General features: G+C 44.3%; 2 protein-coding genes across 3 annotated transcripts in view; one reads left to right on the top strand and one right to left on the bottom strand.

The window, feature by feature from the left end:
- Nucleotides 1-25,139, bottom strand: part of CREB3L2 (cAMP responsive element binding protein 3 like 2) — a 124,718-nt gene extending 99,579 nt beyond the window's left edge. For both annotated transcript variants that reach the window (XR_009504964.1, XM_059933286.1), the window contains exon 1: nucleotides 24,646-25,139. Coding sequence is in view for 1 of the 2 variants with exons in the window: in XM_059933286.1 (XP_059789269.1) it covers nucleotides 24,646-24,747 (102 nt within the window). In the remaining variant the exon portion in view is untranslated. The remainder of the gene's footprint in view (nucleotides 1-24,645) is intronic.
- A 1,745-nt stretch (nucleotides 25,140-26,884) lies between these two features.
- AKR1D1 (aldo-keto reductase family 1 member D1) overlaps nucleotides 26,885-27,745 on the top strand; it is an 85,132-nt gene continuing 84,271 nt past the window's right edge. The window contains exon 1 of the mRNA XM_059932632.1: nucleotides 26,885-27,320. The gene's annotated coding sequence lies outside the window, so the exon portion shown is untranslated. The remainder of the gene's footprint in view (nucleotides 27,321-27,745) is intronic.

Here is a 27,745-nt window from a genome sequence, read left to right as displayed (position 1 = left end):
TACAGACCTGATCTGGGAACTATTTAAAAAATTCTTATGCCCTAACCTTAATCTAATCCTAAGAAAACATCAGACAAGCCCAAATGGAAGAATGTTCTACAAAATAATTATCAGTTTTCTTCAAAAGTGTCAAGAAAAGTATCATGAAAGAATGTGACACTGTCACAGATTGGAGGAAACTAAAGAGACATCACCACTAAATGCAATATGGGATTTTGGACTGGATCCTGGACCCGAAAAAATACATGAGTAGAAACGCTGGTGAAATCTGAATAAATATCTGTACATGAATTAATAATCTTGTAACAATATTAATTTCCCAGTTCCCATAATTATACTATGGTCATGTGAGTTGTTAACAATTTCTACATTATTTTTTCTATTTCTCTGTAAGTCTAAATTCATTTCAAAAAAAAACTAAAAGTTTTTGCTCTAAAAAATAATTCTTATGCCCCATGTCCAGACATTTTGATTTAGTTAATCTTGGGTGGGGATCAGACACCAGTATTTTTTTTCAATCTCCCCAGGTAATTCAGACATGTAGGAAAGGGATCAATGAGAGAATACATATGCTTCCCATGAGCCCTGACAGGTGGAGGTGGGAGAGGCCATAGCGTGGAGGCAAAAGAATGCCACAAGCTATGCAGCCCGCAGCACTGCCTTCTTGTGGGTGCACACCAACACACACAACCAACCACAGTCAAACACAATGGGCAAAGGATGCGGGGGTGGGTTGGAATGACTTGCCTTTATTCCTCTAGAACTGAGGCTGCTGTAGGGAAAATTCAGGTCTAAAGACACTCCCTGAGCGTATGCACTGGTCCATGGCCCCTGCCCAGTGGCCTCCCTCCATCCTTGACAGCTTCCCTCTCCCCTTCGCTCTGCCCTCAATGTACACTGAAGGCTGCATGGAGATGGGGTTGCAGGTGTTCTCAAAATCTAGCAACAGGGAGAACGGAGGGTCAGCAATACACCCTGCCTAGGTTTTTCAGTCCACAGCATCCAGGAGCAGAATGCTTCAGTGGCAGCAACCACTGAAGCACCAGCATCTCCATTTTTGTTCTCACAGAGACCCAGAGCGCACATATGCAGTGGTTATGCAACAACACGACAATTTCAAAGTAAAACTGTGGGGACAGATCATGCCTACAGGAGTTCAGAAAAGGGAATGACAAGTAGTGACTACGGGAAGAATCTTGGTATAACCCACTGGGCATCTAACCAAATAATCAGTAGTAGTATCAGAAACACCTCGATATTACTTTCATGTTGAAGACAGTAGATAGATAGATAGGTGATCAATCATATGTAACAACACCAATAAACTTTGTTTTATTTTGCTTAAGAAATGTAGAAGCAGTGTCCAGCAGTGCCTTTTAATTTGAACTTGATACTTCACAATTAGGGAGGACTCAACCTTTTCTAAAATGATTCCACATAAATAATCTCATTTAATCCTCAAGCCAACTCTGTGAAATCAGTGGGTATTATCATTCCACTTTATAAATGGAGCAAATGAGGCCAAGATAAATAAAATTAAATCAGAGACTATTGAGCTTAATGAATCCAAAATATAATATAAATGACCTTATTTCTGGCCACATTTTTGTAATCTTGAAAGCACTTTACAGAAAAACTGAAATCAAGGTCAGATAGAACAATCTCTCTTAAAACAGACTTTTAACAATGGAAAAGATGAGCTTGAAAGGCAGGCAGGACAAAGCAAATAAAATGTCCTGTTGCCATTTCTGGTTCTAATTTCAGAAGCATCTCCTATGGGTACAGAAACAACACACTTTTTGTGTAAAACACAGATAAATTACAACCTGGGAGAGCCATGCCTGAGTCGGGATGATGGCAGCTCAGTTTATACAGGTTAGAGCATTTGCTAAATTTCTGTGAATTTTGAGAGTCCAAGATTTATCTCTGAATGGCCTGTAAAGATTTATCTCTACTTTGTGTTCTTTTCTTTAATTTGGTGGCGGGCCGTAGGGGGGCAACTTTTAAAAAGCAAGAGATTTACACAAAAATCTGTGTTTCTGGCTTCTTTGAAAGCTAGATCATCTGCCAATAGTGGGTCCAAATTCCTGTCTGGCACCGTCTGTTGGAGCTGAGGGGCTGCAGATTCTGCTGAACAGGTCCCAACCTCTCCCAGTCTCTCCAGCCCCTGCTGACCACTACGATCTCCCAGATCAGCTTCCCTCATTTACCTGCCTGACTCCTGAGCTCAAATCAACATAAAAGCAATGGTCCAGGAAGGTAGTAATGGAGAGCCCTGACGGTACATGAAGGTTAGTAAGTCAGGTCACACTGTGTTCAAATAATGGGGACCCTGGTCAGGCAGTGATACTGGGGATCAGGAAGCTGAATGACCCAATCCACTGTTATTCCCACCGAGTGATGAGGAATGAAAGGAACTGAGCAGGGGTGAGGCAATGAGGAAGGGGGCTGGGTCCCTGTTAAGTTTGTGCTTCCATAAGTCCCAGCCCCCTGCAGTGCTGGGCAGAGCGCTGCCCCAGAAAGATTTGTGGGATGGAGACAAGAATGACAATCTCCGAGACGCGTGCATTCGTTTTACCAATTGCCTGTGAGGGCCGAGAGGTACAAGAGCGGCAAATTGAGGCAAAGGGCGCTGAGGGCATCTCAGAGGGTATTTGAGAACTCAAACTCAGAAGTTGTGCTAAGAAACCCGAGAATCACCATTTGAGTAGTAAATGCTGCTATTCTGGGAAAAAGAAAATTCAAAGTAGTTGTATCTTAAGTGCAAAACATGAGGAATTGGCAGTGTCTGCCTGGAGTGCCCTATTGTGGGGTGGGAACTAGGGAACTAGGACTAGGGTCTTGAGTGAGCTCAGAAGGTAAAAGAGCTGGATCCAAAGGGAGGCATCTGCTGCAGGCAAGCAGAGGGAAGAGCCACACCTGTGCTTCGCACCTGTCATCTCTGTTCTAATCATCCCACCTCTAGCATGTTTTGTTTTTTTTTTTCCATTGTCTTTCATGAAACTTTTGTTTTAGTCTGATTTCCCTACTTCCACCCCCTAGGGTCAGGACGGGGCAAACTCTGCCAGGTTGACCAGGCAAAGCACCACGAGGTCAGGCCATCGGACCGAGACATCCCAAAGCTCAGACTGCAACCAGTTCCACTGGCCTCCAATTTCAGAATAGGATTGCTGCCTAGACCCTTGTATCCCTGTCACTGAAAACTGTTGGGACTTCCGAGGAGACAGGTAGAAAAGGGATTAGTCAGGAAAGGGAGGGAGCCTAATCCAGGTGTAGAATTGACCCCCAGGAAGGGCTCATGGGGGGGGCAAGTCAGTTTCTTGGGGTCCATCTAGCCTGACCTGGCATCAGTACTTGGTGCGGTGTTCCAGGTTGGGGGTTCTATCCCTCACAGGAGGGGCAGCAGGACATTCTAACCACGGGTTCTCACACTTGAACGTGCACAGAAATCAGCTGGGAGCTGTGGCTCTTCAGATCATCATTTGGAAACTCTGGAGCAGATTCTGCATCAGTGACGAGCTCCCAGATGATGTCGATACTGCCAGACCACAGACCATACTTCGAGTAGCTAAGCCCCCAGCCAGCAGTTCTCAACCTTGGTTTCATTTTGGAATCACCAGGGAAGCTGTTAAAAAAAATCTTGCCGCCCAGGCCTCATCTCAGAACCAATCAGATCAGAATCGCATGGGCTGGGACCCAGGCACTAGGTCCCAGGTAATTATGACGTGTAGCGAAGATGAAGAACCTTTGCTATAGGCAATGGATGTGGTCACAGCAGGAGCCTTACTATTCCAGGGGGTTCACTGGGCCTAAAGCAACTTGTGGGTGAGGTCAGCCAAGGAGGTGACCAGAGGCCCAGTTACAAGAACCTAGACTCGTGGGCCACACCCCTAGGCCTGGACGAACACAACTGGAGAAAGGGGTGCAAAGGCTTGCTGGTGCCCAGAGTCAAGCATTACAGACACCAGTAACTAGCAAAACTAGACCCAGATTTCCCCAACCAGTGGACCAGGCTTGCTCAGTGTAGGTGACAGAACCATTAGACCCGGAGGTCCCCAGTATTTCAACCGAAGGGGGAAAAAAAACAAGAAAGGCAAAATAGGAAAGAAGTTTTCCACTGTTAACCAGTAAAATTCCTCAGTGGCCTCTAAGAGTGACTAGCTCATCCCTTGGCTACTCCTGCTCTTTATTTATACGTTGGCCCAGTTACTCCACAATGTGACCCCTTCTGGGTCTCTAGCTACTGCATAGACTTGGAAAGTCATTACTGCAATTTCCAGTCCCCCCTTAACAATGTGCACCATTAATGTGACAACCTCCAGAATGCCATCATCAGCTGCAGACCACAAGTTCTGGCAATGAGGCAGGAGAATCTAAGAATAGATTCCAAACCCTGAGTTGGGGTCCTCATACCATCAGGGCTGAGCAAAGCTCTAGAAACAGTGGCAGAGTTAGGGCACAGCCATAGAAGAAGGGAAAAGCCCAGGAGAGCAAAAGACACAAAAAGAGAAAAAGGATAGGAAGGAGATGAGAAGAAGGAAGCCGGGGTGGGGAATGGGGAGATGGAACCCAGGCCAATGTGTCCAGCATCCTTTAGGGACTGTGCCTGGGTCAGGAGTGAGCCAGCCTTAGGCTAAGCCCAGATTCTAGGAAGGTCTGTGCTTTTAAAATGTATTTACGTTCACCATGTTTCAAAAATGATTTAAATGGCTTAAAGGAAATACATAATATGAAGTCAAATAAAATTCAAAATGGATGTAGAGAAGAATTCGTGATGTGGGAGGACCAGGAAGTAGAGAAGGAGAAAAAATAAGGGCCAACTAGGGTTTAGCCCTGGCTGTGATGAATGAATATATGGGCCAGACCCCTCCACTTACAGTCAGAAAAGGCAGCTTCAACTTTTGCCTACTTTGAGTCAGTATCTTGAGAATACTATGAAATGTCTTTATAATGCAAGAATTTTTTTTTGGGCTTATGATGCAAGCCACTCATTTTTTTATGCATTCTCTAAAAAATAAAATAAAATTTTTTTCCCAAAAAACAAAGACAAAGGGTTTAAGGTACAAACAATGCAGTTTCTGGGGAAAGAGCTCCTTTAGTTCCTGGGTGGTAAACTCACCTGTCAGCAGTCAGAGTCTAATTAGTGCACAGCAGCAAGAGGGGGCAGGGCTTCTCTGGAATGCTGGGGGGAGGAGGGGGTAGCACAGGGGCGGGGTGGTCTCATCCATGTACACAGGATGCTGGCAGTGGACACCGGCTGTGCACAGACCTGACCCCTTTCAGCCTCCACTTTAGAAGTACAGTCTCCAGGACAGTAACTCTTAACATTTTGGGGTCATGAATACCTTTTGAAAATGTGATGAAAAATGCACATGTGCAGTATACCTACAAATCCTGGAGAGCATTCCAGGAGGTTCCCAGACCCACTTGAGTTCATGATCTCAGCTTTAAAGAACTGCCACTCTACAGGTTTTCAACTGTTACAGGTTTCGTCCAGTAGAAAGCACACTGTCTGGTCACCCCTACTTGTTAATTAGGAGCCTCATGAAACTCCAGTGAATCCCCAGTGCTACGGACTGAATTGTGTCATCCCAAAACTCATATAGTGAAGCCCTAACCCCCAATGTGATGGTATTTGGAAATGGAGCCTTTGAGAGGTAATTAGGGTTAGATGAGGCGATGAGGGTGGGACTCCAATAATGGGATTAGTGCCCTTAGAAGAAGAGGACAAGAGACCAGAGATTGCGACCTCTCTCCACCATGTGAAGACACAGCAAGAAGAAAGCCAGGAAGAGGGCCCTCACCAAGATCAGAATTTGCTGGCACCCTGATCTTGGACTTCCCAGCCTCCAGACTCTGAGAAATAAATGTCTGTTGTTCAAGCCAACCAGTCTATGATATTTTATGAAGGCAGCCCAAGCAGACTAATACACCAGATACTTTCAATGCCAAACACCACACCTGGTCCACTGTGGGGCATAACAGCTGCTGAGACACTGATCCCCTCATTTTTGCCTCCTCTACCACATGGCCCAGAGGCAAGGTTGGAGGACGCCCTCCAGAGCACTATCGGGCACACAGATCCAGCACTGAGGATACTGGCTGCACCCCCAAAGAAGGAATCTCAAACAGGAGAAGCAAAGGAGAAATGAAATGTCGGGGCTACCAGTCAGTCCTAGGAAAAGGAGAGGATTAAAATTGAAGATTCACAGGGAAAGCTGGTACAGAGATAGTGGTCTTTCTGACATGTTCCAATAAATCTGCCTATCTTAACACCCCCTCTGCACACAGGGAGGAATCCATAAAAACTGTCAACTCAAGGCTGCTCTTCTAAAGAAAATACACCAGGGTAGAGGCCAGTGTTATTAAATGGCTCCAACCAGGCAAAGCTGCTTACCCTCAAATCAGTGTTTTTACACACCATCACTCTCCACCAAATAACAGATCTTTACAAATTCCTGCTCAAAGCCAATGCCTCCAGGTTGCCTTCCTGGCCTGGGTACTTGGTCTACCATTGCCATTCCTCACCGTCAGCACGCATCACACATGTGCCATTGCTCTGGGGGCCCTGCTAGGCTTTGCTTCTCAAGGGCAGGGCTGAGTCTTCCTTGGCTTTTGTGATCATTCCAGGAGACTGGATTCCAGGTTCTGCACTCAGGGGTGACCCAGTAATTATTGTTGGCTGGCTGCTTTTCCTGAGAAAGCATAATCAGACCTTTGGATTCCCATACACACACTGCCCGCATCCCTGCCACTCTCCTCTCCTGTGAAAGGGACTTCTTCATAGCCCACTCACATTCCGGGCAGTTTACACATCCAGGGATGAGCAGCCCAGCCCAGGAGTGCCCAAAAGCGCAATTGGGGTTTTGGGCACATGGAGCCAAAGTAGAAGGAAATAAAGCAATTCCCTTATTGTGGCAGGAAGGGGTTGTGCTTGGCCACCTCAAAGGTCCCTACCAGACCTAGGATCCTATAAGTTTGAGAAAATGTTCTTTTGTGGTGCAGCAGACACTGCTGCTTGACCACTCAGTGTCCATCTTGCCCTCCCTCCTCACAATCAGACATGCCAATCTTGTTCAAGGTAACAAGGTATCCAGCTAAAACACCTTCCTGGCTCCTCCTCAGTGAGGGGTGGCCAGCGAAACCTAAGAGGAATTCTGCTGGGGACCTCAGAGCAAGCCTTGGCTTTTCAAGTACAGGTATTACCCTCTTCTGCTTTGCCCTCCCACTTTCTCCCTATCAGGGAGGCTGATGTTATGCCAGAGGTAAAGCAGTCATCTTGCAGTCGTGAGGTAATGCCCAAGAAGATAAAGGTCTACCTGCTAAAGATGGCAGAATGAAAAGATGGGACAGTCCTGGGTCCCACTGGCACTGTTCAACCACTATACCAGTCCTAGATGGCCTCGATCAAGGCTTCTTGGTTCAAAAGTAGGCCCCCTTACATGTTTCAATTACTGTATTTTAAAGCCAAGTGACATATACGCTTGCAATCTTGAAACTTTTGTTTCTGGTTTGTTTTTGTTTTGTTTTGTTTTCTAAATTTGGCTCAGGCAGTGGTTTCTCAAAAGGGCAATAAGAAAAAAAAAAAAAAATCTACCTACCAGGATATTTTTCTTTTGGTTGGAAAATACCAAAGAACAAACTTCTCCATGAAAATCATCTGCAATTCATGAAAAACCAATGAAGGGCTAACCAGTCTCCCAAATTGCCAGCTGTTTTGCAAATATGCAGCTCCATAGAGAAGAACCATCAGGTTACTCATTCAAACTTGTTAGCCTCTACAGCTAAGGATTTTTCTCTCTTTGGCATTCACCCCATTATCAGCAATGGGTTTTTTTGTGTGTTTGTTTAAAATAAAAATTATAACTTCCAGAGGGGATGAAGATTTGGACACAGGTTTCTAACATCTCCCTCTCAAAGTTCTACTGAAACTGCCAAAATAATAACAAGGCATTATGGATGTGGGTCCATTCACATGCCAGAATCTCTATGGACCTTCTGTTAGAATGCTAGCTGGCCCACACAAAAGGCAGCAAGAGAAAACCAACTAAGAATTCTGCTTCCCAAGCAGGCAGACTGAGGGGAGGTTGCCTTGCTGAACTCTACTTACATCAACTACTTTGGAAGGTCAGTTCAGGCCCTGGGTCAGAAGGAGAGCCTGTGGCTTTAACGCATTTGCTGCAGCTTACCAACAGCACTCAAAGTTGCACTGCTGGGGAGGTCCAGGGGCCAGGGAGTGCCGCAGCAGATGGAGAGCCCTTTAGCACTACCCCTGATGCTGTGGGCAGGGCCCCCAGGGGCTGTTCCACACCACGCTTACCATTCCTTCCCACTCTCTTCCTCTCTTCTTAAGTTTATCACAGTCAGACCCAGAAACGCTATTTATATTAAAAAAGCAATGTAAATCATCTCAGTCACAGATGGCTGTTTCAGGTGATGGCAGGAATAGGGAATGGGCCAGCCCCTACATGCCTTGCCTCTTGTGACTTGAAGAATGTTAACACCTGCCACCAATCCCCACCCCCCTCAAAACCTACAAAGAATTTCAGTTCTGCAGAAGCAGGTGCTTGAAAAATCGAAGTGTGAACTCAGTCATGCAAATCAATACCAGGCCTTGAGCCTAAAAAGATTCAGGTAGGAACTGAAAAAACTTTTCAGGTTTCCCCCCCCCCCAAATGTCATCACAATTAGGCCACATTAGGGTGAAGGTGGCCAAAAGGTACCAACTTCCAGCTATAAGATAAGTAAGTCCTGGGGATGTAATGTACAATATAGTGACTACAGTTAACAATACTGTATTGTGTATTGGAAAGTCTCTAAGACAGTAGATCTTAAAAGTTCTCATCACAAGGAAAAAAAATTGTAACTCTGTGAGATGATGAACGCTAACTAAATTCACTGTGGTGATCATTTTGCAGTATATACATATATCAAGTCATGTTGTATATCTGACACTCACATGTTCTATGTCAATTATATCTCGGTAAAACTAGAGAAATAAACAAGCAAAATAACTGGGTCACATGAGAGAAGCTTTATTCTATTTACTAATTTTTTTCCTTCAGTTTAGAATTCAGCAAGCATTTCTTCCTATGCCTCCTTGAAATTATTGGAATAGAAAACTGGAGGGCAGGAACCTACTATCTCCTAAGCAGAGGCCATGTACCTGACATGGAGACAGACACTTCACTTACATCATGTCACTCATCCTCTATCACGGCCTTGTGAAACAACCTCAGAAAGGTACCCAGAGTAGGGAGTGCCAGAACCAGGTCGTAAGCCCAGAATCATTCACTCATCCATTCACTTGGCAAATATTTCATTGGCTCCCTATGATGTGCTCACCACTATTCTGGTAGCTTCCCAACAAGTATGCCTATGGAATGCCCTGAGTGGAGGCTAGAGCCCACAGAGCCCTTGGGCTGTGACCAGCCTCATCCATTATTTCAATGCCCCGGGCAGATATCATCATTTTCTCTTAGTGCCATGTTGACAGAGCTGGGAAGCACTGAATAAATAATTTGTTGGTGGTGGTAAGGGCTATGAAGTCAGTGCTGACTCCAAAATCCCTGTTTATTCTACCAACCCTCTGCCCCAGTGGTTGAGTGATCAGCAGACAACAGGACATTCAGAATCCACAACAGAAATAGGAAGAGTGGGAATAAGAAAGCTGAAAACTCATCATGTTCCATCCGCTCAACCATCCACCTCTCAGCTGGGTCAAGCTTAACTGCAGTTTCCTCCTATAAGTCTGTATTTAAGTCGAAAGGAAACACTGGGTTCCTTTGATTTAAAACCACCTCATGTATACAACGGAGAAAAGACAGCCTCTTCAGTAAGTGGTGCTGGGAAAACCGACAGCCACATGTAAAAGAATGAAATTAGAACACTCACAAACACCATACACAAAGATAAACTCAAAATGGATTAAAGACCTAAATGTAAGGCCAGACACTATAAAACTCTTAGAGGAAAACATAGGCAGAACACTCTATGACATAAATCATAGCAAGATCCTTTTTGACCCACCTCCTAGAGAAATGGAAATAAAAACAAAAATAAACAAATGGGACCTAATGAAACTTAAAAGCTTTTGCACAGCAAAGGAAACCACAAACAAGAAGAAAAGACAACCCTCAGAATGGGAGAAAATATTTGCAAATGAAGCAACTGACAAAGGATTAATCTCCAAAATTTACAAGCAGATCATGCAGCTCAATATCAAAAAAACAAAGAACCCAATCCAAAAATGGGCATACGACCTAAATAAACATTTCTCCAAAGATATACAGATTGCCAACAAACACATGAAAGGATTCTCAACATCACTAATCATTAGAGAAATGCAAATCAAAACTACAATGAGGTATCACCTCACACCAGTCAGAATGGCCATCATCAAAAAATCTACAAACAATAAATGCTGGAGAGGGGTGTGGAGAAAAGGGAACCCTCTTGCACTGTTGCTGGGAATGTAAATTGATACAGCCACTATGGAGAACAGTATGGAGGTTCCTTAAAAAACTAAAAATAGGACTACCATATGACCCAGCAATCCCACTACTGGGCATATACCCCGGGAAAACCGTAATTCAAAAAGAGTCATGTACCACAACGTTCATTGCAGCTCTATTTACAATAGCCCAGACATGGAAGCAACCTAAGTGTCCATCAACAGATGAATGGATAAACAAGATGTGGCACATATATACAATGGAATATTACTCAGCCATAAAAAGAAACAAAATTGAGTTATTTGTAGTGAGGTGGATGGACTTAGAGTCTGTCATACTGAGTGAAGTAAGTCAGAAAGAGAAAAACAAATACCATATGCTAACACATATATATGGAAACTTAAAAAAATGGTTCTGAAGAACCTAGGGGCAGGACAGGAATAAAGACGCAGACATAGAGAATGGACTTGAGGACGCAGGGAGGGGGAAGGGTAAGCTGGGACAAAGTGAGAGAGTGGCATGGACATATATACACTACCAAATGTAAAATAAATAGCTAGTGGGAAGCAGCTGCATAGCACAGGGAGATCAGCTCAGTGCTTTGTGACCACCTAGAGGGATGGGACAGGGAGGGTGGGAGGGAGACGCAAGAGGGAGGAGATATGGGGATATATGTATATGTATAGCTGATTCACTTTGTTATAAAGCAGAAACTAATACACCATTGTAAAGCAATTATACTCCAGTTAAGATGTTAAAAAAAACAAAATAAAATAAAATAAAACCACCTCATGTTCCTAATATGTAAACACAGCTGAAACACCAAATGGTTTTTTGGCTGCTACTTCTCTGCCTCTCTTTCTCATCAAACACAAAAATGTATGTGTACGTTAAGATTGCCAGGGTCACTGGGCACCTTCAGTTAGAGCATGATGCCCTGGAACCCAAGGGGGTCAGGTTAGTCTCCATCTGGGTTTGGTCTTGACCTCCTAGGCCTCCCCAGCCCACAGCCCCAGGCCTTCCAGCTGCTCCCAAATGTAGGTCATGGGCTGCAGGAGAGCCCTGGAGAGAAAACTTGCAAATCCAGAGCAGAACCAGAAAAACAACTCCTGGTAGTGCCTCAGAAATGAATACTACCTCAGGGTAGGAAGTTAAAAGTCATAGCTACAAAGATCGGCTTCAGGTTCTGTGATTACAAAACAATACAGTATGTCCCCCACTCAATCCCACCCTCCTTTCCAAAGGACAATGTCCAGTTCCTAAGCCATTTGTAAATGGAAGAGGGCAGAGGTTGGGGTGGTGGGGGGGGGGGGGGGTGCGCATGGAGGGACAGCTTATATACACACGCATATGTCTGAGGCTCTTGTGGACCAACCTGGCTTCTTGTTGGATTACAAAAGGGAGCTTGGCTGTGACTAATTTCAAAAAACAAAGTTAAAGTCAAAAGCTGCCACGGGTAACCCCAGCTTATGAATCCACATTCCAAAAGTTTGTAACAGCAGGATGCTGATGGTGGGGTAGGTTGTGCGTGGTGGGCGGATGGCAGGGAATGTATGGAGACTCTGTACATTCTGCTCAGTTTTGCCGTGAACCTAGAGCTGTTCTAAAAAATTCAGGCTATTTTTTTAAAATTTGTAACACAGGTGCTTCAAACTCACAAGACATATTGTTATTGAAATAACATGATCGAGAGTAATCGGTTCCCCCTCCTACACTGTTGGTGGGAATGTAAGTTGGTGCAGCCACTATGGAAAACTGTGTGGAGGATCTTCAGAAAACTAAACATAGAATTACCATATGATCCAGCAATCCTACTCCTGGGCATATACCCAGACAAAACTATAATTCAAAAAGATACATGCATCCCTATATTCATAGCAGCACTATTCACTATTCACATTTAGGAAACAACATAAATGTCCATCAATAGATGAATGGATAAAGAAGATGTGGTACATGTATACAATGGAATACTACTCAGCCATAAAAAAGAACAAAATAATGCCATTTGCAGCAACATGGATGCAACTAGAGATGATCATACTACGTGAAGTAAGTCAGAAAGAGAAAGACAAATACCAAATATGATATCACTTACATGTGGAATCTAAAATACTACACAAATGAACCTATCTATGAAACAGAAACAGACTCACAGAGGTAGAAAATAGACTTGCGGTTGCCAAGGGGGAGTGGGTGGAGGAGGGAAGGCCTGGGAGTTTGGGATTAGCAGATGTAGACTATTTTATATAGGATGGGTAAACAACAAGGTCCTACCTCTATAGCACAGGGAACTATATTCAATATCCTATGATAAACCATAAAGGAAAAGAATATATATATTAAAAAAAAGTAATCGGTTCCCAGTCAGCCAAGAGACCAACGTAACCCATACTGTAGCTGAACTGTGCTGGGTGAATTCTCAACTCGGTGTCACCTCACAGGAATCTGTTCTGCTCTGGGCTGAGAAGGGCCGCCCGCTTCCTCCCTGTGCAGTCAGTCGGAAAGCAGAATTCTCCTTATTCTCCACCCCCTTGTTTCCTGGGCCCAACTTCAGTCCTGGGGTCAGACTTCTCCTCCCATTGCTGTTCCTCATCTCCCCAGGAGGGCTGAGGGCCATGAAAGCAACATCCTGGATACAGGGAAGCAGACAGCAAAGGTAGACTCGAGCCCCATAATGCAGGGGACACGGGGAGGAGTGGAGGGTGCCCTCCAGAGTCCCCTCTGTAGGTCCTGAAACCCAGGCACTGCTTGGAGCTGCACATTTTCTTTGAAGCGGCATCATTTACTTTAGTGTTCCTTCCACTGGAAAGCCCTCGGGCTCATATTCTTACTACAAAACCATTTGTCCTCACCTGCTCCTATTATTATGTCATTAAAAATGGGGTCAATTTGTGTTTTTTTTCTATTTTCCTAACATGTGAATATCGTTGATGTCTCTGTGATCAAACTTATCTTTGGCAACCACTGGGTCCACTTGATACTTTCTCAGTGGGAAGTCAGCAGAAATATAGAAAGGAAAAGGCTCAAGCCTTCTAGGCATTTGATAAATCCCAACTGTCTTATACAGATTTAATGAGTCCAGAGACCCTCCTTTTGCATGCCTCAAAGCCTGAGACCCCTAAATGACACATGCACCAAGGGACCCAGGCACAAACTACTCCTCGTTCATGAGAAAGACATCAGAAATAGGTGGATTCAGCATGGAGAGAAGAATGAAGAAAGGACCTGCTAATACTGCACGGGCACGGGGACAGTCTCCAGGGCCAATTTTGAGGACTGATTTTACAAAAACAAAAGGAAAGAAAGAGGCACTATTGTACATATTATCTATCATGCATATTTACTCCCAGCACCTGCCCTCATGCAGTTCCTGCTCTTGCCTGGAAGCGAGGCCTGCACTCCCTCGGCACAAAGCCACAGAGCATGCCCACAGGTCCAGACCCCCGGAGGACCTCTGCAGCTCCAGGACACGGTCCTGCCCTGAGCTAACACCACACAGTGCTTGGCAGGCAGCTGAAGAGCATACTCAGCCCTTCTTTATCTTGACCACTCCGTAGCAACCCTCCCCTCTTTGGATCCTGGATTTTCCTGGATTTTCTCCACTTTTTCTGCTGCTTCCTTCTGAGTTCCACCTGCAGATTTCTCTTCGCCTGCTAACGCTTCAAGTGTCCCCAGGGCTTCATTCTCAGTTTTGCTCTCACACTCCTCCCTCTCCCCCTGACCTCGCTGGACTATCTTATTAGGACTATTGGCTTCACTTCTCCCCCACGAGATTTATAACACCCAAATCTGCATCTCCAGACCTTTCTCCAGAACTCCAGACCCATGTTTCCAAATGCCTTTCAGGTACCTCTCCATGAACACATCAGCATCACCATGTCCAAAACTGAACTCGTTATCTTCCCCAGCAAACTCATCTTCCCGCACGAAGGGCAGCACCAGCAACTCGGTGTGCCGCATCAGAAACCACGACGCCTCCCATACCCCTCGTGTGCCCCACTGCCAGCAAGTCTTCGCGTCCAGCTCCTAACCCTTTCTTGTATTCATGTGCTGCTCCCTGTCCGGTTCAAGGCCCTTGTGGTGCCTTGTTCTACTTCATGGATGAAACAGCCAGCCAGCAGATCATCTTGCTGCCATTAATTCTCCCCTCCAATCCATACTTCATAAACACTAGGGTTTCCTTTCCAAAACACACTTCTCTCCCTGTCTCTTTTTTATTAAAAGTCTTAAAAGCTTCCCACACTACTGCCCACAAAAGAATATCCAAATGGTTAACAAAGCATGCAGACCTTGTGTGATCTTATCATATCTCCCAACACTCCCCACAGAGCATCCTACTCGAAACTACATAAAACCACTTGGGATTCCCAGAATCAACTATGACATTTTATACATTCCTACTCTGTATCTGCTGTTCCCACGGCCTGGAGAACTCCTATTTATACTTCAGGACCCAATGCAAATATCACCTTTTCAGTGAGAGGCTCTCCAACTCATCTCCTTCAGATCTCTTGTTCCACCCTCTGTGTGCCAGAAGTACTCTGAACGCAGATTTAAAGCAAAATGTACACCAGATATTTAATGACTTGTGATTGAATGACTTCTTTACATATCTCCCTTCCCACTCTTCTGGGAGAACCACAAGGTCAAGAATGTATATCCTCCTGCCTAGAACATGCACAGGTTTAGAAAAGCAGTTCATTAAGTTCCTCAAATTGGAGGAAGGACCAGTGATGAGAGATATTTCCCCAGGATGTACAGACAGGAAGCGAGGGGAAGGAAGGAGTTAATGGCTGAATCTTTCAAATGCTATGACTGGTAACCTTGGATTTAAATGTCTGTTTGACACAATTGGCTAGTGAGAAAGCATTTTCATCGCAAATCCTTGTTTCCTCCAAGTTTCCTAAAAAAATCACCCTATCAGTTTGAATCCTGCAGGCTCTTTCTCAGCCAAAAGGAATTTCCCTTTAAACAAAAACTATTCAGACATTTCCAAGATATGAAATGTTAAAAAACCAAGATTTTCCACTCAGACGACTAGAAAACTATTTGTAGATTTTTTTTCCCCAGACTCCTCTAATTTGCCAAGAAGTCTGAAGAGGGTTGTGTGTGTGTGTGTGTGTGTGTGTGTGTGTGTGTGTGTGTGATGTTAAAAAGAAATGTTTCCTACCTCTGTGTCTCTCTGTTTTTCCATTCTTTATTTTGTCTGGGTTTTACTGAAGCAAGGTTTTTAAGTCAGAAAACAGAGGCTACAAAATGCAAAACTATACCCGCCAACTGAGTGCCCAAAGGAAAGAGGTAATCAACTGACCTTTGCTGTTGTTGTTTTAAATCACCCATTTTTTAAAGATCAGAGACTTTCAAGGGTGAGAGCATGATACTCAGCACAGAACTTTGGAGTTAAAAGGAACCTCTGGGACCATAATACAAATGCAGCATTTTACAGCAGGATAAACTGAGACGGAGGATGTGAAGTAACTTGTACTACAACGAGTTTTTCCGAAGAAAAACTCTCTTCCAAGATACTTCTAACAAGAAGCAGGCATACAAATTTGAGTGGCTCAGCGTCACCCGTCTCAATTCTTTAAAATCTCTTCAGTAATGTCAATAAAGTTTAGATAAATATATTACACCAGAATAGAGCAACTCAAAGGCAGGCAATTCAACCTCAGGCAACTGTAACTGAGCTCGACAGCAGCTATACACACCAGAAGGATCAATGGTACAAGATCTAAGAACTTATGTCTGACTTTTGCAGTGACCTTCCACTCAGTCCTAGAAAAAAATTAGATACACCACCGCAGAACACCAAAAAAGTGCTTCCCAAGCTGAAGAATAAGTACGAACCCAGTCAAAACACAGCCTGCATCTGATGGGTGACACTGACTCAAGAAACAGCTGTGTCCCAGCAATGACTCATGAGCCTCTCTTGGGTTTACACTGCAGGAGAGCTGAGTCACAAAACATCCCCTGAGATAACAGGGGTGCGGTGATAAGGGGGATCAAAGTGTTCTCAGCTCTTCTCAAAGTAATGCACCAGGAAGATTCAAAGGTTACCCAGCCAGAGCCACTCTACAGCTCATGAGGGCCCAGAAGATCTTGGGTCATATTCCAAAGATCTCCCAGTTTCCATCCACAGACAACTAACAGATGTAAAGATCTGAGAACCAGCTGTATTGAAGTTGATGGAGGAGCCCAGGAGAGTGTACAGGGAGAACACAAGGCCAAGTACCAAACGCTCACATTTAACAGGTGGTAATGCAGCCAGCAAAGGAGGAAAAACTAAGCCTCCCAGGGTATCATGGGAGCCAAAGCAAGAGCAAGTTACGAGATGAACGTGTGGTCAGTCAATATTGCCAAATGTTCCCATGAGGCCTTGCAGGTAAGGATGGAGAGAAAACTAGTGGATGGAGCAGTTAGAGAGAAGTTGGAGAACCTTCAGGCAGCAGGAGGAACCAGAACATACAGGAGGCAGAAGTAAAAACTGAGGAAATGGAGGCCGTAGCTATTGACTACTTGTCTGAGAAAACCTGGCAGTAAACAAGAGAGAAAAAACAAGCAGAGCAAGGAGGGGCAACAGCATCTGGCAAACATGTGTTCAAGGCAGAGACCTGTGTTTACAGCAGAAGGCAGAAGCTGGGCAGGAGAGGAAATGAAGATGCCTGAGAGAGAATAATTACAGGTCCCTTGTGCTTCCTGAATGATATCAGACTCCTGAAGTGGGGATACCTCTTCCCCAGAAAGAAGACATTTGACTTAGGGGAGAGGGTGAAAAAGTGTGTACACTATGGGCTAGACAGTGACATGTGAAGAAACTGAGACCCAAAGAAGAGAGGTTACTCGCCCAAGGTCACCAGAGAACCAGTGGCCCTGGATTCCAAATCTGCCTGGCTCGAAGGCACACCCTTTCCACAACGCTGCCTTCAACTCTACTCTAGCGGAAACTGGGACTATTATAGAATCATCCTCCCACCCGTCTGGGTCTCAAAACTAAACAAGAAAAGTTATTGATATCAAACTACCCAAGTCATTTTCATATTAAATTTTCAGACTTGCAGAGGCATTTACAAGCATCCAGAGTTTTAAAAAAATACATTAACAAACGAGACCAAGGCCACTGAGCTTATTCATTCTCCAAGACTGCCTCACTCTACGTAATTGTGCATCAAGCAAGTATTACATATCTCTGAGCATCCTGTGCTTGGGAGTATAGAAAAGACAGTCATGTCCCCTGCCTTCAAGAAGCTTGTGTTCCAGCTGAGGTCTCTTTTTTGCTCGAGGCCTCAGATTCTCCATAGATAAAAGGAGCCATCACCTCCTATGTGCCTTGTGGGTAACCTAGACAATTCCATTCAGGGAAAAAATGAGGTCACTTGGAGCTTCACTTGGAAGAGCCGGAGAGCATGTGGTGAGCTGGGAGAAGGGGGAATAGACTCAAGGTTGACACCAATGGTGAATCTCACCATTTCATTTCAGGCTTGACTCTACTGAGGTAGGGAATGTAAACACTACTCCCTCATTCATAAAATCACTGACAAGCAATTCAGACACTCTGCAGCCCTAGGCCCTCAGTCCTACCAAACTCCCAGCCAAAGCCTAAGGCCATTTGCCCCAAGACAGTCCACAGACAGGTCAAAGCCCCGCAGGGCTGAGGCCAGCAGTTCAAGCAGCAAACAGGCACACTCTGACCTTATCAGTGTTTGAATAGCCATATGCAACTGGAAAAACAGCTTCTTTGAAAAATGGCATTCAGCTCTCTGCCTGCGGAGATGAGGTTGTGTGGACCTCGAACAGAACAAGTCATTCTTGTGTTGCACCGTGATCATGATTACAGGCTCAGCTAGTTACCTCCAGCCCTGATATCTGACCCTGACGCAGAGAGTTCAGATAATATAGTTAATTCTACATTTCCTCATTCGTGAGTTGGGACACAGCAGTACCCCCTCCATGATAGCCTTTGCATGCATTGCAGAGATATTCCATGTTTAAATGTTTTAAAACATTTTCCATTTGCTAGCCCACCTTTGTGAGAAAAACAGCCATTGGCTAAATGAACACACCTTTTAGTGAAGGAAAGGTCTGCCACCTAAGACTATTTTACTAATGATCATTACACATGGTCATGCTGGTTGAGGCTCCAATAGCTCCTCCATTCCCACATGACTAATCTAAGCCAATCAGGTAAATCCCTTTCCAGCCATTGGTTCAGAAATGATGATGTGATCCAATCCTTGACAATAAAGCTCGAAGAGAAATCAGCTGGTAGGCAACTAAAAAAAGTTTCTTCCATCTTAAAAAAGGACACAGGGAAGACACAACCTCTCTTCTCCCTTTGGATATTGTCACTTTTATTTGAACACCTGAAACTCACATGGGTATGAGTTGTCTTCTGGTGGCCTCCAACTTGAAGATGAAACCTGCATATGGATGGATGGAATCTAGGTCCATGATGAACTGAGGAGCTGCTGAATCAGCCAAACATGTAGCTATACTTTTAGGCATCTTGCAACGTGACAGAATAATTCACTTATTGTGTAAGCAATGTGGATCGGTTTTCAGTTACTCGCAGCGGCACGCATTGTCATTTAATTCAATTATTAATCTAGATGCAGTGCCTCATTTCTCCTGCCAGAGCAACTTCACATCAGAGCTCAATAGGATATTATCACTCAGGGATCACTCAAGAAAGAGGGCAAGTACAAAACTCAGTACTGCCCTCTCATCTTTCAGAACTGTGCCCAAGCCCACCTTCCCCCAACCCGTGTTAACACAATAAGAACAATTTCAGAGACAATAATGTAATGAGTCAAAGATTTTTCACCAAAACAATGAAAATTCTTTAGATCATAGCTAAATCAGCAACATATATGCAAGGCTACCTTGTGAATAGGGGCCACATGCAGAGGGGTAGTGAGAGCTCCCTCCCAGTTCCCCAAATACTCCTCCCCTACTACCTGGCTATTGCCTAAAGTTCTCCATTTAGAGATTCAAGAAATTATTGTTAAATATAAATGCCCATTTAGGGGTCATATGTTAAGCTTTACTAATATTGAAATTTTTAGTGTAAGCTTAAAAATCTTTCCTGAGAACAAAATTAAAGAGGAGGAGTTGGAAAGAGAACACCATTACAGCGAGCAACTTGGGGTCCAAGAAGCGAGGGAAACATGAAAGGAGTGAAGGTGAAGAAAGGTGATGTAGGGCCTTGAAGACAAATTATACTGACTTCACAATTCTGTCTCCTACTGGAACTCATTACCTTTATTCAATTGGTGGAGGTCAGGTGACCAGAAGTAATGATTTCTCAAGCCACAAGGACCCAGGGTCCCACTCAGAACCTGGCCAGAGGCCAACAGTAGGAGGCGAACATCAAACCAAAAGCTCCCATATCCCACGGGAGCCCTATCAAGTCTCTGGGCCGCCGAGAGGAAGGGGAAACCACCAGCCTCTCAGATCGGCCATCCACCTTCCGGCAATCACGATGGATGTGGAAGCCAGATGGCCTTCACATCCGCTCACCAGACAGGTGGAACCTACCCTTAACACCCCACCTACCACCCTCTGGGCTCAGTCATTTCATTTTAAGAACCAATTGGATATAAAATTTAAGCGCATAATCACTAATAATTCTACAAAGAACTGGATTTACATGAATTTAGTATTTAAAAGAAGCAGAACTAAATTAGGAGGTTGGAATTAACTGATACACACTACTATATATAAAATAGATAACCAACAAGGACCTTCTTAAAGCACAGGAAGCTATACTTAACATTTTGTAATAACCTATAAGGGAAAAGAATCAGAAAAAGAAAAAAGAAAAAATATATATATATAAATGAATCACTGTGCTGTACACCTGAAACTAACATGTTATTGTAAATCAACTATACCTCAATAAAATAAAATGAAATACCAAGCAGAACCTCTGTCATTATCTTTGCAAAGAAAAGGTATCCTATTGTATACCTTAAAAAAAATAGTCATTGCAAAAATTGATAAAATCCCTCTTTTCCAGATTGCTAAACTGAGCTGTAAGAAAATTACCAAGAGCACGAAGTTTATCATACACAAACCCACTGTTAATCCTCCATCCTCAAAGCCCTTTTCCAGCAAGCACTCCTGCTTCCTCTATTCATTACCCAAGGCCTCCACCAACTCTGGTGGTATTGAGTGAGCACCAGAGCCCCCTCTCTCCCCAAGGAAATGCAGGCTAAAATTACCTCCAGTCCAGTTTTATGTGGTGCCTTTAAGTTGTCATTTTTCATTTCCTAAATACTTTCAGGAGGTAAAAGTTTGAACAGTACGAAAGGGATAGTGTGTAAGTAACTCCCTCTCCCTCCCTCTCTCTCTTGACCTCTAGTTCCTCAAGTCCCCTTACCAGAAAAACATCAGCCATCTGTTTCTTGAGCATCCGCCCAGATATAGTCAGTGCATGTAATAATATACATAGATAAGATTTATAGACTGTTTTGCTCTTTAAATTGCAAAATCCCACAGTAAATTCCCAGAAATGTAATTTGCACAGAATCTTACAGGAAACACAACATGAATGTTAGAAACATCCAACATCCTGGCAGGTTTAGGGGAGGGGACAAGGCTTCTTGCAATGATTTGAAACCATAATAGATACACTCCTCATTTTTATATCTGCCATCTTTTCTGAAACCAGTTTTAGCCTGTATCCACTCTAGAAGCAATAGCTTTCCTAAATGTACTACTCACTGATTTAAAATTATATCTCATCATCCGTATGGGAACTATTTTTTCAGCTTCAAGAGGAAGCCCAAAGCTCTAATAATTCAGGATCTAATGAGCAAGTCCAAATTCGCTCTGTGTGGTTCATTATTTTATAGACTTTGAAACTGTCTCCTCTAAGCCTTTGTCCTTCTGGACCCAGAAGTTTTCTTCATAACTAACCAAATGAGAAAAACACTGCTCCTGATGGCTCACAGAAGGCGCCTCGGAGACTTGACAATACCAGCCTCGGGCAACTTCTATATTTTTAAAATCAGGTAGGTGACAGTTTTGCTAAAACAGGGCATTAGCAATCATGCGTGTGGTAGCTAAATCCCTACTTAGAGCAAAGAGAGTGATCATGCTAGGAAGGGTTGGTGGTTGAACTGCCACCTCAGTTAAATATTAGCTGCCTTCAGACTCAGCAATTTCTGACTCCCTATCCTCTGACTCAGTTCCTTTTAAGTCTGGATCCTTCATTCATACAGCATAGTGGGCAAGAGCTTGGGCTTTGGAGGCAGGTAGACTTGAGTTTAAATGACCTTTTACCACGTCACTTAAACTCATTAAGCCTCAGTTTTCTTATCTGTAAAACGACTCCTTCACTGGATCATTGACATATCCTCATTTTTTTTGGCTGTGCCCGGCGGCATGAGGGATCTTAGTTCCCTGATCAGGGATCAAACCTGTGCCCCCTGCAGTGGAAGCTCTGAGTCTTAACCACTGAACCAACAGGGAAGTCCCACCGATACATCATTTTTGTAAAGCACTAAGTACAATGCCTTTCATGAGGACCAGCTACATAATCTATGGGGACCTGCTACAAAATGCAAACGTGTGGGCCCTTGTTCAAAAATTATTGAGGACCTTATGATGGTGACAGCAGAGCATCAAAGTGCGGGGCTCTGTGGGACTGCACAGGTGGCAGGCCCATGAAGCCAGCCCTCCCTTTCCGATAATAAATATACAATAGATGGTAGCTATACTATCTTACCAATTTCCCAGCTTACATTTGTACCTTACCCTCCCTGCAGGCTCTCCTCTCCCTATGTGATGCCTAATCCACTCAACTTGGAAAGTTTCACTGGGCCATTCCAAAAACAGGCACTCTGCCTCAGAAGTAACCTGCATTTTTACAAGAAAAAAACTGACAAAAATGGGGGGAATCTAAAACAGAAGGTGATGTTACCATAAGCTCATGCCAGACACACTCCCACCTTAGAGCCTTTGCTCTGGCTTTTCATCCTGCTGAGATAACCTTCTCCCCTACTTCAGGCCTAGAGTGTAAGCTTCTCAAGGTCAAGAATTTTGAGGTCTTTTTGGTTCACTGATGTATCCCAACTGCTTAGAACAGTGTTTCGCACACAGAAGCTCTTCAATAACCATTCACTGAAAGAACAAATAAATCTGTGAGTGAATGCATCATCAGGCCATCCTTTTTCCACTTGGAGGTCAGGCCGTTTCTCATTATGATCAAATGGCAATAATAACCAGCTCTGCAACTGGATACCCAACAGAGTTCAAGAAACAGATGGGAAAGTTATCTATTTTCAAATCTCTGCCCAACTCCTCTTAGTTTAGAAAGAATATAACCCAGTCGTCTGTGCTACCAAATCCAATACGTCTTTCAACACTAATTCATATACTCAGTTTGTGGGCCACGGCTTGCAGCAATGACGAGTGGCCTTTTATATGAGTGAGCTGCCCAGAAGAGAGACACGTCCCTAAGTGGTATACATAAAAGTAATTTTTAAAAAAATCAAATTAGAAGAAAAATAATCACCCATCACTGCTTCATTACAATGACATAGAAAAACTAAGCCCTTGCTACCAAAAGGAAGGTAAGGTCTCTACCCCTGAAACTGTGCATAAAGATGTCAGTTAGAGCCAGTCCAAGCTGTCCTGCCTGAAGTTAATGTCACAGTCATGGGTAGCATCTCAAACCCTGGCATAAGATCTCACAAATGCAAGTCATGAGGCCTGAGAAAGGGAATGTGGAGGCGGTGCATAATTCATCGCACCAGCTGAAAGATAACCCAAAGCATTACAGCTGCGGGATGAGACATTTTCACAGTACTCGTGAGAACAAAAGAGAAGAGCTGCCCCTCGCAAATGGCTAAAATGTGGCCTATGTCAGGAGAAACATCTGGAGATACTATCAGAAGATATTTGAGGGCCAGTGTTCTCTGAGTTCTGTCCTGATGACGGGAAGCACATCTGGGCCCCCAATCCAAAGGCAGCCCATGTGGTGTCCTCGGGACAGACTCAGTGAGCAAAGCCCAGAAGATCACACCACACATCTGGCTTCTGACCCGGCATGAACTTCCACTACCTCTCTGCCCTGCACTCGGCATGTTTTCAACAAGCCCTTCTCAGCCACCACAAATGCCTTGGTGGGAATCACAGGGAGGCCCTCAACCCTTTTCCCAAAATAACGTCAGCCAGAGGCAAAGGCCAAAGGGGTGGAGCCTGCAGGCCATTTTGCAAAAGTTTCAAATATCCTGGCACTGACTCCATTAAAAGAATCATGAAGGGGAAATAGCCAAGCCTCTCATTTTCTCATTAGTGTCTCTCTCTCTTTCTCTCTCTCTATACAAACTCTGCATTTGTAAAAAAGAAACAAAGAGATCTCACAATAAAGTCATATTATCAGTGCTGGCTGTTGGAAACAAAATTTCATTTTGCAAATTTAATACCAAAAACTTGAAATTGAAAACTTTATAAGAAATGTGTGTCCTCTGTGACAGTTTAATGCTCAAAGGGATCTCTGGGACATAAGACTGAGCAAGGAACTGGTGAGCTGCCCCACCTTCTCCAAAGCCTTTCTGAAATATGCACTGTCTCAGATTTTCCATTCTCCTTTGCTGATTTTCCTCTGAAGAAGGAGGAACCAGATTTCTTGGCTGAACAGTTGAAGGAGCCAAATAAAGTAGTCTTCCTCCTAATATGAAGGGACCTTTTTTCAAAACACACACACACACACATACACACACACACACACAGGTATACTTCCTAAAATTCAAATAAGAAAGTAAAGGAAGAGAAAGAATATGACAGCGAAGGATAGAAAATGCTACTTTATTTTGCCCAGTTTTTAAAAAATCTTCCCACAAAAATTAGTAGCAAACTAAACAGAGGCAGATTATCAAAACGTCTACCCCTTCTCCTGCTTTACAGCGCAATAGGAAATGATACAGCAGATGTGAAAAGCCCTCGGGGAAAAGAGTATAAGTTGCTGAAGGAATACAAAGCGTCGTTACTATTATCAAAAGTTTAAAAGAGACAGCGGCCCACCTTCACTGTTCAGCTAGAAAAACCACACCTCTCCCCAGATCTCTCCATTCTGGGCATGCTCTTCCCAAATACTTCCTTCCCAGTTCCCTGTCCCGAGCTGTTCCTTTGATGACACTTCCCCCTCTCAAGCCGCCCCTTCGCCGCCCCGCCAAGTCCTCACCGTGTGATACATGAGAGCCTCGGTTTCCCCGGGCTCTGACAGCTCGCTCAGCTTGCGGTCCCACTGCAGGACGCTCTGCTCCCCGCTCTCCAGCACCTCCATGGTGGTCCGAGGCGCGCTGGGCCGAGGATGCTGAGGGCAGGAGGGGAGCGGGTAGGGCGGCCTCGGACGGCGAGATCCGCCTCTGCGTGAGTGTGTGTGCGTGTGTGTGCGTATGCGTGTAGCTTATGCACTTAGGAAGGAAAACGTTCGCTCCTCTGCCTGAGAGAGAATTGCCAAGGGCTCCGGTCCAGCGTCCTCGGAGATTTGAGAATCCCCAGAGGAGACAGACTGTCTAGAGATCAGACCGAAGGCTGAGGAGAATACAGCAGGGTGTGTATCCAAAATAAAGGCAGGAGATCAGTACTCATCCCAAGAAAAGCCCTTCTCACTAAGCTCACTTTCCACCACTGCTCCAGACACAAACTTTGAGATTCCCCAGAGCTCCTCAGCTCTGCTCCGGGAGACAGCTATGACTCCTCCTCCCTCCAGGGCGGGGACCAATCGGATGCTCACTTCTCCCGCCCTACCCAATCAGAAGTCTTGCTCTTCGTCCAGAGGCAGGGGCAGCGGGAAGTCTCCGCCCAGGCGTTGGAATGTGGGCGGGGAGCGCCTTTGTCGTCACCGGGGAGCTACTCCGGTTTTAGTACCGCCGGCAGCCGCGGTCTGCGGCAGCAGACAAATGGAGTGCTTGAGCCCAGGAGTGATGGACTGGGGGCGCAACCAATGAGAAAGGAGCGCCTGGGAGGGACAGCCAATCAAATAGCGACAAGAATACATTTTATAAGAGGGAGGGTGCGCTCAGTCGCCTGAGAATCGAGAGAAATTAGCGCGCGCGTCTAGAAGAAGAGAGCGCTGCTGGGAGGGCTGGCTTACGTACTGTCCTAAATATTTTCAAGTAGTTTAGCTCATTTGAGTCTTTCAGGATTTTTAAAAAATAAGTCACATATTACACACAAATGTAAATATTCTCTATTATGCATGAATTCATGTTAGCACATATCTGGCAAATTGAAATTGCTTGTGCTTCAGGTTTTTCTCCCGCTTTCTGTTAGGCTCTTCTCCTGACGTGTTTTTTATGGGCTCTCCTTATTCTATTTTTTTCTTTTATTGACCCAACAGACATTGTTGAAAAGAGCCAACGGCTTCCTTTTCCAGGTCCTAGAGATTTTACCTCAGTGGAAGAGTCAGACAATAAACAGGTAAAGAAAGAAACGTATAATGTCAGAAACTGGTAACTGCTATAAAGAAAAGTCAAAGCAAGGTAAGAGGATGGGGCAGATGGATGCGATTTTAGATAGCAATCAGGGAAGTTCTTTCTGGGTAGGTGACGTTTGGGAACAGACCTGAATGAAATGAGGTTTGGGGAGAAGCTGGTGTTTTACAGACAGCCAAGGAGACAAGTGTGGCTGCGGATTGAGGTGCCAGGGAGTGAGTGAGGGGAGAGGTGGCCTGAGAGATGGGCAGGGGACAGACCACCAGGCCTGCCTAGATTGGGAAAGAGATAGCCTCTTCTAAATTATTTTCCCTCAACTTGTGATTTTTTTTCCTCCTTTCAGACTCCTTTTTTTTTTTCTTTTTTTTAATTAATTTTTATTGGAGTATAGTTGCTTTACAATATTGCGTCAGACTCCTTTTAAGGAAACAAAGTGCTTGCATATATAGTTTGCTCATTTTAAGTGTAAGGGAGTCTTTGCCAATTGTCTCCAGAAGTTGCTTACAATGGCACATTCCGGTATGGAGGTGTTACTTTGTCCCCTTCGCAAGTATTTTTTGGTGGATAGGGTCAGTCCAATTTTGTCTTAGAACTCTATGGTGTCTTTAAGTGGTAGTTTATCGTAGAAACTGTTCCATTTGTCTGGTCCTATCTCCTGGGTCGTTGGAGAATATTTTAATGCGTAAGTAGAAATTCTAGTTTATGGGCCCCGTACCTTCTTTGTATAATAGTTTTCTCATTTTTCTCTTAGTCCTTGGTTTTTATTTTCCAGTCTGCTACCACCTGCACCACATCCTTTTCATAGATCACCTTTTCAATTTTTAGAAACTTTTTCCATTTTTCTTAGCATAACACTCAACATGAGCAAGTGAGGTAAGAAACATGCACACCCTCCTTAAATTGGAATACAAGCATGTATCTGTCAAACATTTCTGCCTTAGGCAACGTCAGTCCCTGGTTTTGCCCCATGTGGTTGACAGTTTCTAAGATGGCTCTGAAGATCCTGCTTCCTGGTGTTCACACCCTCTGAAACTGCCTCCGCTTGAGTGTGGGCTGGACCCAGGGCCTTCCTTCTAACAAAGAGAATGTGGCAAAAGTGATGGGATGTCAAAAAATATTCTGGCTCCTGTCTTGCTCGTTCTCTCCTCTCGTTTGCTTGCTCTGATCTGTGAGCTGCCCTATGGAGAGGCCCACATAGCAAGGAACTGAGGAAGGTGTCCAACTAACAGCCAACAAGGAACCGAGTCCCTCAATCCGATAACCCAGGAGCAACTGGATCCTGTTAATATAACCACTTGAGTGACTGTGGAAGCAGATCCTCCCCGAGTTGAACCTTGAGATGACTGCAGCCTTGTGAGAGACCCAGAGTCAGAGGACTCAGCTATGCCATACCCAGATTCCTGACCCACACAAACTAAAGGTAATAAGTTTATATTGTTTTACGCCACTGACTTTTTCCTTCATAAAATCAGTAATATAATAATTGGTTTCCTAAATGCTTGATTAAATTTATCTGTATTGCCGTAGTAATATAGTAATGTCACAATTTCTAAATGGTTTTTCAGCCTCCTTTGTTGCATGTATGCTTCTCCCATTCAATGTACGAAGACTTCTCACCAGCACATTTCTTGTTCTACATCTTGAGTCTAGAGTTTGTCCCTTCCCCTAACATAATTAGGACTTAACAATTCAGCTGACTTTTTTTCCAGCTTCTCTGGCATCCCTTAAAAAGTAGCAGCACTCAGGAATTCCCTGGCAGTCCAGTGGTTAATACTCGATGCTTTCACCGTGGTGGCCCAGGTTCAGTCCCTGGTGGGGGAACCAAGATCCTGCAAGCTGCACGGC

The sequence above is a fragment of the Balaenoptera ricei genome, chromosome 9 (genome assembly GCF_028023285.1).
Source record: "Balaenoptera ricei isolate mBalRic1 chromosome 9, mBalRic1.hap2, whole genome shotgun sequence".
Classification (NCBI taxonomy): domain Eukaryota; kingdom Metazoa; phylum Chordata; class Mammalia; order Artiodactyla; family Balaenopteridae; genus Balaenoptera; species Balaenoptera ricei.
This window is presented reverse-complemented; position numbering and strand designations above follow the sequence as displayed.